This window comes from Rhinoderma darwinii, chromosome 5, assembly GCF_050947455.1.
Source record: "Rhinoderma darwinii isolate aRhiDar2 chromosome 5, aRhiDar2.hap1, whole genome shotgun sequence".
Lineage (NCBI taxonomy): Eukaryota > Metazoa > Chordata > Amphibia > Anura > Rhinodermatidae > Rhinoderma > Rhinoderma darwinii.
Genome location: NC_134691.1, coordinates 129948950 through 129961417, shown reverse-complemented (window position 1 = coordinate 129961417; position 12468 = coordinate 129948950). Strand labels below are relative to the sequence as shown.

The window sequence follows — 12468 nt, the reverse complement described above, 5'->3', positions numbered from 1 at the left end:
TTCGGTGGAGGCTTTATTTTTCCTAAGCCCTTCTTTGCTGAGGCATGCTGGGAATTGGATCTGCTGCTGTGGCAGTGAGCTCTGACGGACACCAGATGGTGCTGCAAGCTGACACTTAAGCGGGTTATTTCATCAAAGTATCTGTGTTTGCCATTGTTTGAGATATTAGTGGTTATATAAGGTTTTTTTTTCTTCAGAATTGATCACTAATAATTAACCTCTCGTACTACTCATCAAAGCATCAGCATGCCTCCATTCTCTTAGGTGCCTGCTGTCATCTTGGCAACTCACAAATAATGTAAATGTGATAAATAATAATTCATATATGGAATCTAACCGTTCTTACTTGAGGACCTGTTGACAGATTTTGTGAGCTGCATTAATGAGAATACAAGTTATACCTTCTGGAGGGTTCAGAGTATAAAATAGTAGGGGTTATTATATATGTATGTCAGCACAAGCTGTCACAGGTACTGTCGCCTATGCTCCTCTTTTAGGAATGCTTTTCTTCTATATGTGAAGTAGAGTAGTTACCGACAGCAATGGCTCTCTCATTGTGACGTCATTGTGCTTTAAATTATATAGGAAGAAAAAACATCGGGCTATTTCATACCGGTAACATTTCTAAGGAGATTTTTAATATTTGACTAAATTAATATTTTTAAATGTTTACTTCTTATTAGACATCATTCTGCTTTCAAACCGCTTACCATGATATACCACACATCCCTATGTATTGCCTGCATCTATATTTGTCCTATAGCACTGTGCGCTTTTTCACAGGCAGAACAGAACACATTTATTCAATATGATTGAGATTTACACCCATGGAGTTCACATTAGTGTAAGCAGAAGTTAGTCTTTTTTATTATAGTTTAAAGCCATTTCCCATATGACCTCTTGACAATGCACATAAAACACTGTTAGATTCAAAGTTAACATTTTTGATCTGACCGTTTAATGCTATGTTTACATTTTGTTTGGCTTATACTTCCTTCGGTTATGTCTAATGTGCTTATAGAGTTCTATTGGCCAGACGTATGCCAAAACAATGGGGCAGATTTATTATTCAAAATGCGCCAATTCTGGCGTACATTTTGTGCACCACATTTATTAACGGTTTGACACACTTTTTTCGACACGCTTCATAAGGGTGCATGGTTTCGTGGGGAATAAATGGGCACGTCCGAGTGAAAAAAGGCTTAAAGTGCGCCACTGTGTACCAAATATGTACCAAAAGTTTTGTGCAAAAAACGGGCGTTAACTAAGTCAAGTTATAGGTGGAATAAGGTAGAGAGTAGTGTCTGGCAAGATGTACCAAATTTATGATAAAGCATGCACCGACTTCATAAATTTGGTGCATTTTCTGACTTCCTTGTTTACGCGGTCTAAAACTTTGATTAATAAATCTGCCTCAATGTCTTTTTGGCATACCTTCTTTCAGCTGTATTTTTTTGTGTGTGTCTATACAGCAGCTAGAGGGTGCTCACACTGAGGCTGTTGATACAAGTTTTCGTCTTATTGTTCTACATATACAGCTATTAGCCCAAGTGAAGATAAGTGATAATATACATCCTCCTTCCTAGTATTGAGATGATGATGATATATTTTTTTTAATTTTTTTTTTATCGTTTACTGTGCAGTGTAAATCCCATTCTTTTTATTCTACTGGTAAATGCGATTGTGCTTATGCCACATATATATAGTTTTTTTTTGTATGTATGTATTTTTTATTTTTTTTGGCAAGGTTAAAGTACTTTTCATGGAAAAAAAGTAACTTATTTTTTTGGGAGACTCATTAACCAGTTAGTGACCTCCCCATAGTGTTTTTACGGCGGCCACGAACGGGCTTTATTCCGATGCAATAGCCTTTTTACGGCGCTGCATCAGAATAAATAAACAGAGCAGGGAGGCGTTAAATCTCCCTTCTCTCAGCTGCCAGACGTAGATGAGGGCTGGGGGCATCCCTGCTCGACCGTGTGAGATCGCTATTAGTATCGATCTCACCCGTTTTTAAAGGGGTTTTCCGGAAGTAAAAAATTACATTCATTTAAACTAAACAATGGAAAATATACGTTTACAATGTACTTACGTTTGATCAAATGGCTGTAGCATCGTATCTCCTCTTCCGTCACCGACCTCTTAGTAATGCAAAATCTGCACTTACTGTTAAGACCCGTCCATTTGGTCTGCTACCTTACTTCCGGTTTCCGGCTTTCACACTGTACGGTTACGTCACAAATGACGTAACCGTACCACGTGCTTCTTTATCTGATTAGAGCATGCGTGGTTAACACACTCCACTATGCATGCTCTGTGAAATTATGTGGCTGCGTCTTCAGCGGCCGTGTATATTACACTGCGCATGCGCAAGTTTGAAGTCAGTGTGTAGCGTTAGTGTCCTAGTGACTCACATACGATACATGTAATAAATGTTTATTCATCCTCAATGAGTTCAGTATAAAGTTCTAGGATCAGATTTTAGGTCTTCATTTATATTACATGTGTAGTAACCCCTTATCAATCAGCGACGGAATATGAAGTTGCGGGAATAACGGACGTTTCGCCCGTCTTCCCGACAGATGCAGGAGCTGTGACAGCTGCTGTCTCGTACAGCAGCTGCCGCAGCTCCTACAGCGGGGACCGATCGCTGTGTCCCCGCTGTTTAACCCCTTAAAAGCCGAGTTCAATAGAGATCGCGGCTTTTTAGGGGTTAAGTTACCATCGCCGGCCTGCTATACGATAGCGGCCGGCGATGGTGACTATGGCAACCGGACACCAAACAATGGCGTCCTGCTATGCCATCGACGGAAGCCTAGTGGGTCCTGACCAAGTCAGGACCCACTATGCTTGCTGTCAGTGAGTAGCTGACAGCTCTAATACACTGCACTACGCATGTAGTGCAGTGTATTAGAATAGCGATCAGAGCCTCCTTCCCTCAAGTTCCCTAGTGGGACAGTAATAAAGTAAAAAAAAGATGTGTAAAAATAAGAAAATAAAAGTTTTAAAAGTGAAAAAAGTAAAAATCCCCCTTTTTTCCCTTGTCAGTCCTTTATTATTAATAAAAATATATAAATAAATAAACTATACATAATTGGTATCGCCGCGTCCGTAACGGCCTGAACTACAAAATGATTTAGTTATTTATCCCGTGCGGTGAACGCCATAAAATAATAATAAACTGTACCACAATCACAATTGTTTGGTCACTTCACCTCCCAAAAAATTTATTAAAAAGAGATCAAAATGTCGCATCTACCTAAAAACGTTAATGATAGAAACTACAGTTCGTTACGCAAAAAATAAGTCTTATTGATGGAAAAAGTTCTGGCTCTTAGAATAAGGTAACGCAAAAAGTGAATGATTTTTTACAAAACGTATATTATTGTGCAAACGCCATAAGACATAAAAGAACTATAAACATCTGGTATCGCCGTAATCGTATCGCCCCGCAGAATAAAGTGAATGTCATTTATAGCACACGGTGAACTATGTAAAAAAATAAGTAGAATAAAAAAATAGTATAATTGCTGTTTTTTAGTCACCACGCCACCTAAAAAAAAACTTGTCAGCGATTCACAGTGTGATGACATAAGGGAAATGAAGGGGAAGCAGTGCTTATACGAGCGGTGCACCCCCTTCAAACAGCTGATTGCGGGGGTCCCGGGAGTCGGACCCCCACCCATCAGCTATTGATGGGCTATCCTGTGTATAGCCCATCATTATTTAGGGAATGGACAACAACTTTTACGCCTACCTTGTGGTAGGCTTAGATACAGGACCCCACAGACAGTAATCCTATACTGTATACGATTACTGTCTGCGGGACCCTGTATTTAAGCCTACCTTAGGCTTAGATACAGGGTCCAATAAACAGTATCACACATGCACTTGGGCCCTGTATCTAAGCCGACCATATGTGTTGTGGTGTGTTCAAATCACCGCTGCCCTTCCGTTGAGGGATTCCGTAGGAGGCTTCTGTTGGGTAACCCCTCAACGGAGTGGCAAACTGAAACCTCAGCTTACGTTTCCTTCACCATTGATGTCCATGGTGAAAGAAACGTTGATAAAGGTGATATCCAGTGATTTCAGCTTGTGCTATCAGTAATAGAATGAGAGCACCAAAATGAAGACTGAGATTGCAGGTTAGTAGAGCTGGGTGTAGTAGGCGGAGCAAGTTCACTGCTGCATGCACATTGCATGCTGGGACTAGAGCAGTGCATGCAGGGAGGAGAAACACATGAAGAGAAGAGGAATGAACTTACTGAGCAAAACAAACCTCTCAAGGTAAACAATAGGGAGTAGTGTCACTAAAAACATTTATTATCAAGAAAAAGATAGTCAGAGTGCACTAATATATTAATAGAGGAAAGTTGCATTGATTTAAAAAAAAAAGATTGGAAAACCCCTTTAACCCCTCAGATGCGGCGCTCACTAGCGAGCGCCACATCAGAGTTGTTTTGGAGAGAGGGACGGAGCTCCCTCTCATCCCACCGGCACCCGGCAATAAGATCGCCGAGTGTCTGTGTCTCTGATGGCAGCCGGGGGCTTAATAAAGGCCCCCAGGTCTGCCTGTAGTAAATGCCTCTGGCATGACCTAGCAGATGCCTGTCCGTTTTACACGAACCGGCATAATACACTGCAATACAGAAGTATTGCAGTGTATTATAAATGCAATCGAATAATCGCATAGTGAAGTCCCATAGTGGGACTAGTAAAAAAGTAAAAAAAAAAATGAAAAATCCACTTGCTTTATTATTCAAAAATAAAGTAAAAAAGTTGCACATATTTGGATTATTAAATTATATGTACCACAAAATAGTGCTATTAAAAATTACAACTTGTCCCGCAAAAAACAAGACCTTATACAGCTATGTCGACGCAAAAATAAAAAAAGTTATAGCACTTTGAATGAGACGATGGAAAAACGTAAAAAATGGCTTTTCATTAAGGTCTAAAATAGGCTGGTCATTAAGGGGTTAAAAAAAGTTTATTATTTTTATTAGTCCCACTAGGGACTTGATGCAGCGATCTCTTTGATAATGCTTATTACCTGTCAAAGGCAAAGCTGGCCTCTGGCTGCCATAGTGATCCATCGGTGCCTCAATCCCGACAGTTTCAGCGGTTTCACAGCCACACTCTTGCCACGATGAGCACACTGGGCAGTACCCGCAAAATCAGTGACGGAATATATTCATCGCAGTGCGAGATCAAGCATCCTCCTGCAATGGATAAATCCATAGGTTTAGGGAGTTAAATAATGCAAATAGATTTTGGAAATCTAATTTTTATTATCGTGCAATGCTTATGCTATGCAATTTTCTGTGGGTTTAAACCAGCTTTAAAGCATAGAATGTGTTGTTTCCAGGAGGTTCGCTTTGAAAGAAGCAAATGATATTCCAAAGCAAACATACAAATCTAAAAGTCAGACATGTCTCTCTTGATCAGCAGCAAAGACAACAGCTAGCCCTTTAAGTCAGATGTTGTAAAGTGACCTTTTAAAAAAAAAAAAAAAGGAAGGTCTGAGTAGTTTTCCACAAATGCTAATAGCCCAGAAAACATGTTTACTAAAGGCAGAAGAGAAGGCTGTTACGTGCCCACTGTCTCAAAACGTCCAGAAAGACACTTTCATTCTCGGATGTCTTTAGTGTGTGCCTCCCAGGTCTAGGGTCAAACCCGCACCAGCAGGCAGATAGGTGAGGGCTAAAGGTTTGATTAGTCTGTGATGGCTCCACTCACTCTGCATTTGTCTCCAAGGTACATCAGCCCAGGGGGGACAGGCAAGCTCTGGTTCTACTCATTTTCTATTATCCATGTGACTAGTCTCTGGCACGCTGGAGTCACTTTGATTTGCTTGATACACTGCTTGACAAAGCTGGGTGATGGCTGAAAAGTGGATCCAGCTGCTCTGAAAAGCGCACACCTGACATGCCAGTCCTGGTGCGGGCACATCACGGGGAATATTTTTTAATTCAATGTAATTTATGCATTCTCGCAGTCCTGTGTGTGCCTGGCCTGTCATCCCCAGCCCAGATGAAGGCTGACAGTTGTCATCTAGGGCCTGAAGGTAGCCTCACATAATGACACATTAGACATACTAATGATGTTTTCTTCTAGCATAATGTTTTCTTTTTCTTTTTTTTACTCCCTCCCTCCTCTTCCTGTCAACCAAAGGAATGCTTAGGACACCGGCACGACAAGGAGACTACGTTTGCATTGAGTGTGGGAAATGTTTCACCCAGCCGAGCCACTTAAGGACCCATATGAGGTCTCACACAGGTACATCTTTACTTGTATTTTGACAATACCTTTTTAAAACTGTAGTCCTTGTAATGTTGCAAATACTAACCTGTTCAATCCGATGTATTGCTTTGGCTCCATGGACTTACTTGCATTGATGGCTTCTATACTTTTTTTTTTGATTTGGGTACCTATGTGAACAATCTTTTTTTTATTGGTATTGATAACCGAGGTCTTCTTAAAACTTGATTTGGAGTGGTTTCTTTTATGGAAGCTATTGAGCAGTAAATACTCTGATTTAAGAAGGATCAGCTGTAATTTTATGTCTGTTATTTATAAGCAAAATCTCTTTTTGATGGGAAAGGTTAACTAAAGACCACAAGGAGTATGAATAAACATGCAAGTGATTCATTTTGCCACAAGCGCACCGATATCCAGCTATCCGTCTCTGCATAGCATTAACCCGTTTTATATGATCATCATCATCACCTTATGCCATTTTTTTTTTTTTTTAATAGCAACATGCCCTCTCTAGGCTGGACAGTGATAAATGAAACATAATTAATGCAACCGTTTAATATCTGTTTAAAGCTACACCAATTTGGTCTTTGCGACTATTAACATTGTGAGTTAGGTAGAGCTTGAAATGTGCTAGGAGCATTCTGTGACCGCTCTAGACTATTGGGCTTATGTGCAGAAGTGTGAATGATGCATACATAAGCCAGTCTGATGTGAAATGACAGAGGCCAAATGGTAAGTAATGCAAGTAGAGGGTCCCTTTACACACACACTGATAATTAATGTTGTCAGTGATTGCTTTCTTCAGCACTGAAATCTGAATTAAAAAGGGCAGTGGCCTTAGGCTGCCATTAGCACACACTCTCACTGAAAGTGTTACAGTAAATTGGTATGTACTGGCCACAGGCAAGTAACTGGTGTCTATTTTTTTTCCCTTCCTTTTTAATGTGGTTAAAGTGTAATGGTCTCAATGATGTAGACACACTAACGAAAGATACAATGCTCCTCTGTTTAACAAGACCCCTTGTTCCCACAGTGGTTTTTGAGTCTAATGGACTCCGAGGTACTGAAGTTCACACCACCTCCGCAGATGCCCCAAAACAAGTATGTTATCAACTAATTGAGTGTTTTGGTTTTTCTTATGATTGCTGGGGAGAACAGTTGCTCAGTGGTACTCCTCAGTAAAGCACTGACCTAACATCATCTGTGCCAAGGTGCCCTATTGCATATTTTCCCGTTACTCAAACATTTAATCTTTTATTATTAAATAGCGGTTGTTCCAGTGATCAAACATTAAATATAGATCATCAAAATAATCTCCAGTAACATACAAATCCCACGTTTACATGGAGTCTGTATCTCATAACTCAACTCGTCTGTGTTTTTCTGAAGAGTATTTTTTCCAGTGTGAACATATGAAGTCTATAGAGCACCTCCTTATCCTGACCTTGCAGTTTCTGTGGACTCTGTGTGGTGGTGTGCCTTTCCTGTTTTCTAATGTCCAGTGTCTATCTAAACAGGCTCCCTTTCCACTTCTTCATTCTTACTTCTAGCCTAACCACTTCTGTAGAGAAATGTGAGCACACTTCTTGCTGAATGTACCTGAAGCCATAGAAGAGTACAGAGAATATGGGAATTGAAAATTGTATTGCTGAGATACCCAAAATTCTAAAGATCCAAGCTCTACTATAATTAAAGGGGTGCTATCGTATATGAAAAATCCTTTTTTTATTCTATTCTGAAAAGGAATGCAATTTTTCTAATGCACTTTGTGTATTGATTCCAAAGTTTTTTCAGGTACCTACTTGTAGTTTTTCAATAGAAACCTTCATTGTTCACTTCCAAAAGATGAAAATGTGTCCTAAATGATTACTAGAGAGCTGTGATAACTGTACTGTAATGAACCGTGAACCTGTGTGGTTATGACATGAACAGATTTTCATCCTCTGGAATTAAAGAGGTCCTGTCAGTTCTCCGGTCTGTTTTAATAAATACTTATATTCTGCATTAAATAACATGGAGCATCTTTCTGCATTGTGCCATTCCTCTGTTATTGCTCCTGGTATGAATAAATACACAATGAATGTTATTATCCATTTTGTCAATAGGATATGACAATTTTCTGACCAGGAAAATTTCCAGGCGGAATAGCATTATGCAGTTCTAAGAAAATGTGCTCCAGAATTGTTCTTTCATGGGAATACAAATATTTACCTTTAACGTGCATGTCATTAGTTCTTAATGGTCCTCTTTAAACCATGAAGACTTTCATTCAATTTCTACAAGCACAAATCTTAAACTGTAAGGAATTGATATTTAAATTGTATTACAGAATTGATAACACATTATGGTATAAATAAGGTTACTGACCCAGCATACCCCTTTCAATAGTAAAATAAAAAAACTTGCCATGCAAAAGACCATCTAATGATGTCTGTTATGACATAGAAACAAAATCCATTCCAAAATTATCTGGGTCTGATGACATTGTCATCAGTTAATATTCATTGTCTCTCTGCAGTGAGGATTCTAAATATTAAGCAATATTTTAACTAGACCATAATGCCCCTTTGCTATTACATGATTTCTTGATACCAGGAAAAAAATAAAAAAAGAAATATATAACACACACACACACACACACACACACACACACACACACACAGCGCATTCAGAAGTTTTTCCCATAATGACTAAGTGAAAACAGAGTTTTAGAAATGTTTGCAAATTTATTAAAATTCTATTCAGACCCTATTGCTATGACACTTGAAATTTAGCTCTGGGGGCCTCCCATTTCTTTTAAATATTGCTACACATTGATTGGAGTCCACCTGTGGTAAATTCATTTGATTGGACATGATTTGGAAAGACACACCCGTCTGTATAAGGTCTCAAAGCTGACAATTCATATCAGAGCAAATACCAAGCCATGAGGAGGAAAGAATTGCCTGTAGAGCTCAGACAGGATTGTGGGGAGACACAGATCTGGAGAAGGGTACAAAAAAAAGTTCCCAAGAGCACAGTGGCCTCCATAATTCTTAAGTGGAAGAAGTTTGGAACAGTTTGGGAGAAGGGCCTTGGTGACTAAGAACCCAATGGTCACTCTGGCTGACCTCCAAAGATCCTGTGTGCAGATGGGAGAACCTTCCAGAAGGTCAACCATCACTGCAGCACTCCACCAATCTGGGCTTTATGGCAGAGTGGCCAGAAAAAAAGCCTCTTCTCAGTAAAAGACACATGAAAGCCTGCATGGAGTTTGCAAAAAAGCACCTAAAGCTCTTTGACTGTGAGAAACAAGACTCTGGTCTGATGAAACCAAGATTGAACTTTTTGCCCTCAACTCTAAGCGTCATGTCTGGAGGAAACCAGGCACTGCTAATCACCTGCCCAATACCATCCCTACAGTGAAGGATGGTGGTGGCAGCAGAATCATGTTGTGGGGGTGTTTTTCAGTGGCTGGGACAGCGAGACTGGTCATGGTTGAGGGAAAGAATAATGGAGCAAAGTACAGAGATATTCGTAATGAAAACCTGATCCAGAGTGCTCTGGACCGCAGACTGGGCCAAAGTTTCACCTTCCAACAAGACCATGACCCTAAGCACACAGCCAAGACAACACAGGAGTGGCTTAGGGACAATTCTGTGAATCCCCTTGATTGACACAGCCAGAGCCCTGACTTGAACCCATCAAACATCTCTGGTGAGACCTGAAAACGGCTGTCTACCGGTGGTCCCCAACCAGCCTGATAGAGCTTGAGAGAATCTGCAGAGAGGAATGCCAAAAAAAATCTCCAAATCCAGGTGTGAAAACTTTGTGGCATCATACCCAAGAAGACTGGAGGCTGTTATCGCTACCAAAGCTACTTCAACTAAGTAAAGGCCCTGAATACTAATGGCAATCCAATATTTTAGTTTTTTCTTTTCAATAAATTAGCAAAGATTACTAACATTCTGTTTTCACTTTGTCATTATGGCGTATTGAGTGCAGAATGATGGGGAAAAACTTCTTTATTTTAGCACAAGGCCTCAACATAACAAAATGTGAAAAGGGTCTGAAGACTTTCCGAATGATATTCTACCACGGTAATAGGTGCAAGTAGGTAATCCAGATCCGCGGATTATGAGCGATAAGTAGAAGAAATACCACAGCACTCCGATGGTTCAAAAAAACTTGCAGTTTTATTCAGTCAACAGCTGCAACATTTCCATCCTGCTATAGGACCTCTTTCAAGCTTTGTTTTGAACCATTGGAGTCCTGTGGGATTTCTTCTACATATATATATATATATATATATATATATATATATATATATATATATATATATATATATATATATATATATTCATTATGTTTGTAGACTTGATCCATTCCTGCCAGCTACGTTGATGGAAAAAGCTTCCAACAAATTGTTAATTTGAAGTCACGCCAGTCATCCTAAAGGATGCCAGGGAAGGCAGTATCTGTCATAGATGTTCATACAGTGTTCTTGCCACTTGTTTCGTTCCTCACTTTTTCATCTTGGTTATTGCTACCAGAACGGATATTGTCCACAACCAGTACAATGGTTGTCCCCATCTGCATTGTCCACATCCCAACTTACATGCAATCAATACTTTACCTTGTAATTTTTTTAGATGGTTACCATTCTGACAGACCTGTTACCTTTTTTTACAAGAATTATGTAAAACTAGCTGATTTATTTTGTTCTTTATAGTTGACCTATGAGGTAACCGTTGTGATGTTTTATGGACTTATATTTAAAATTCCTATAGGCATTGTTACCTCATTTGGTTTGGTCCTTTTTTGAGCTGTTGATGATTTCACTCGAAAAAGTCAAGGTGTTCTTTAGCAATAAGTGCTATAATTATCAGTCTGAAAAAGCATTTACATTCAAGCTTAAGGGCACGTCCACACACCGCTTAAACACTGCAGAATTAGCAACCGGATTTTCTGTGTGAAAATTTTGCTGCATTTTCACAAGAGAAATTTACATGCTACAGATTAAAAATCCGCACTGCAAATCAATGTCCACACTTTTCTGCATATTTTTTTCCGCGGCGTGCAGATGAGATTTTTCAAAATCTCATCCACCTTACTGCTAATGTAATACAATGTGGAATTCCCGCAATGAAATCCATTGCGGAAAATCCGCAACTAATCCCTACCTGTGTGCACATACCCTAAATGTGACTTAAGTTTTTGCGCATTGTCTGGCCACCGAGTGTGGTTTAATTGAAATATTTTGGGGTTATAATCTTCTATCAGGAAAAAGAAGTTTCTTGGCCGATGTTTCCCAACCTTCTATGAAAACAAGATGAAAACATGACAGGTAATGCTCATTGGACATTGAAAGCCTTCTCTTTTTTTCCCCTCATGTCCAAGCTCCTTTTTCAGTAGCTCACTACCTCTGATTATCAGAAATGTTGACAAGTCTTGACAGATATAACAATGAGGATTGTTGCAGCATGCAGGTCCTTCTCCTGGTTAACATAAGAACAAAACTAGTATTGAAAAGAGAGAAAACTGACCGGCACTGCTCTGTCTCTCTGAGTACCAATGATCCCAGAACCATGCACGAACCCTCAATAGGATTTAATCAATCAACAATAGGTGGGGCTCTGTGGCATACAGAAATATATTCTTGAAATTCCCTTAAGAAGGAAAATCTACGACTCACCATTTAGTTTAAGTTTCTCCTTTTATTTAGCAAAAAGCAGCAATGGGATGTAGAGCCTACAACCGTTTCGCATGTACCCACACTTCGTTAAGGGTATATGATGAATGCCACCGTCCGGCTTATGAGAGATGTGAACAGAGCCTTACCAGAACCCTTATCGTAATAGCTGCTTAAAGAGGATCTGTCACTCGTTTATTAATACCCTATCTCCTAACTAATCTAATAGGCGCTATGATGCTGGTAACTAGTGTGTACGTTTTTGTTTTTTTCATAAAGGTTATTATTTGCAAAGTTATGTGCGTTTTTCTAAATATGCTAATTTGGTTATACTTGCCAAATGGGAGGTGACTCTTTTCACTTTGGGCGGTGTAATGTTTTCTGTATGACGTTGTCCAATTGTCATACATCTTCTCCCCCTTCCCTGCCCAGCAACACAGCGTTATCATATAGTATACAGCTTCCATTCCTGACTGTGTGTTCAACTGGTGATCTCTCCGGTTGTTTCACAGCTAGAACTGTGACCTTGGTGCCAT

At 39.6% G+C, this 12468-nt stretch overlaps 1 protein-coding gene across 11 annotated transcripts in view; it reads left to right on the top strand.

Moving 5' to 3' along the window:
- The window catches only part of ZNF516 (zinc finger protein 516), a 147631-nt gene that overhangs the window by 124366 nt on the left and 10797 nt on the right, over positions 1 to 12468 (top strand). For 9 of the 11 annotated variants that reach the window (XM_075826507.1, XM_075826508.1, XM_075826503.1 and 6 more), the window contains one exon: positions 6175 to 6279. In XM_075826507.1, the coding sequence (XP_075682622.1) occupies positions 6175 to 6279 (105 nt within the window). Of the gene's footprint in view, positions 1 to 6174; positions 6280 to 7294; positions 7363 to 11523; positions 11588 to 12468 lie in introns of all 11 variants that reach the window. The other 2 variants (XM_075826514.1, XM_075826513.1) reach the window with 2 other exon arrangements.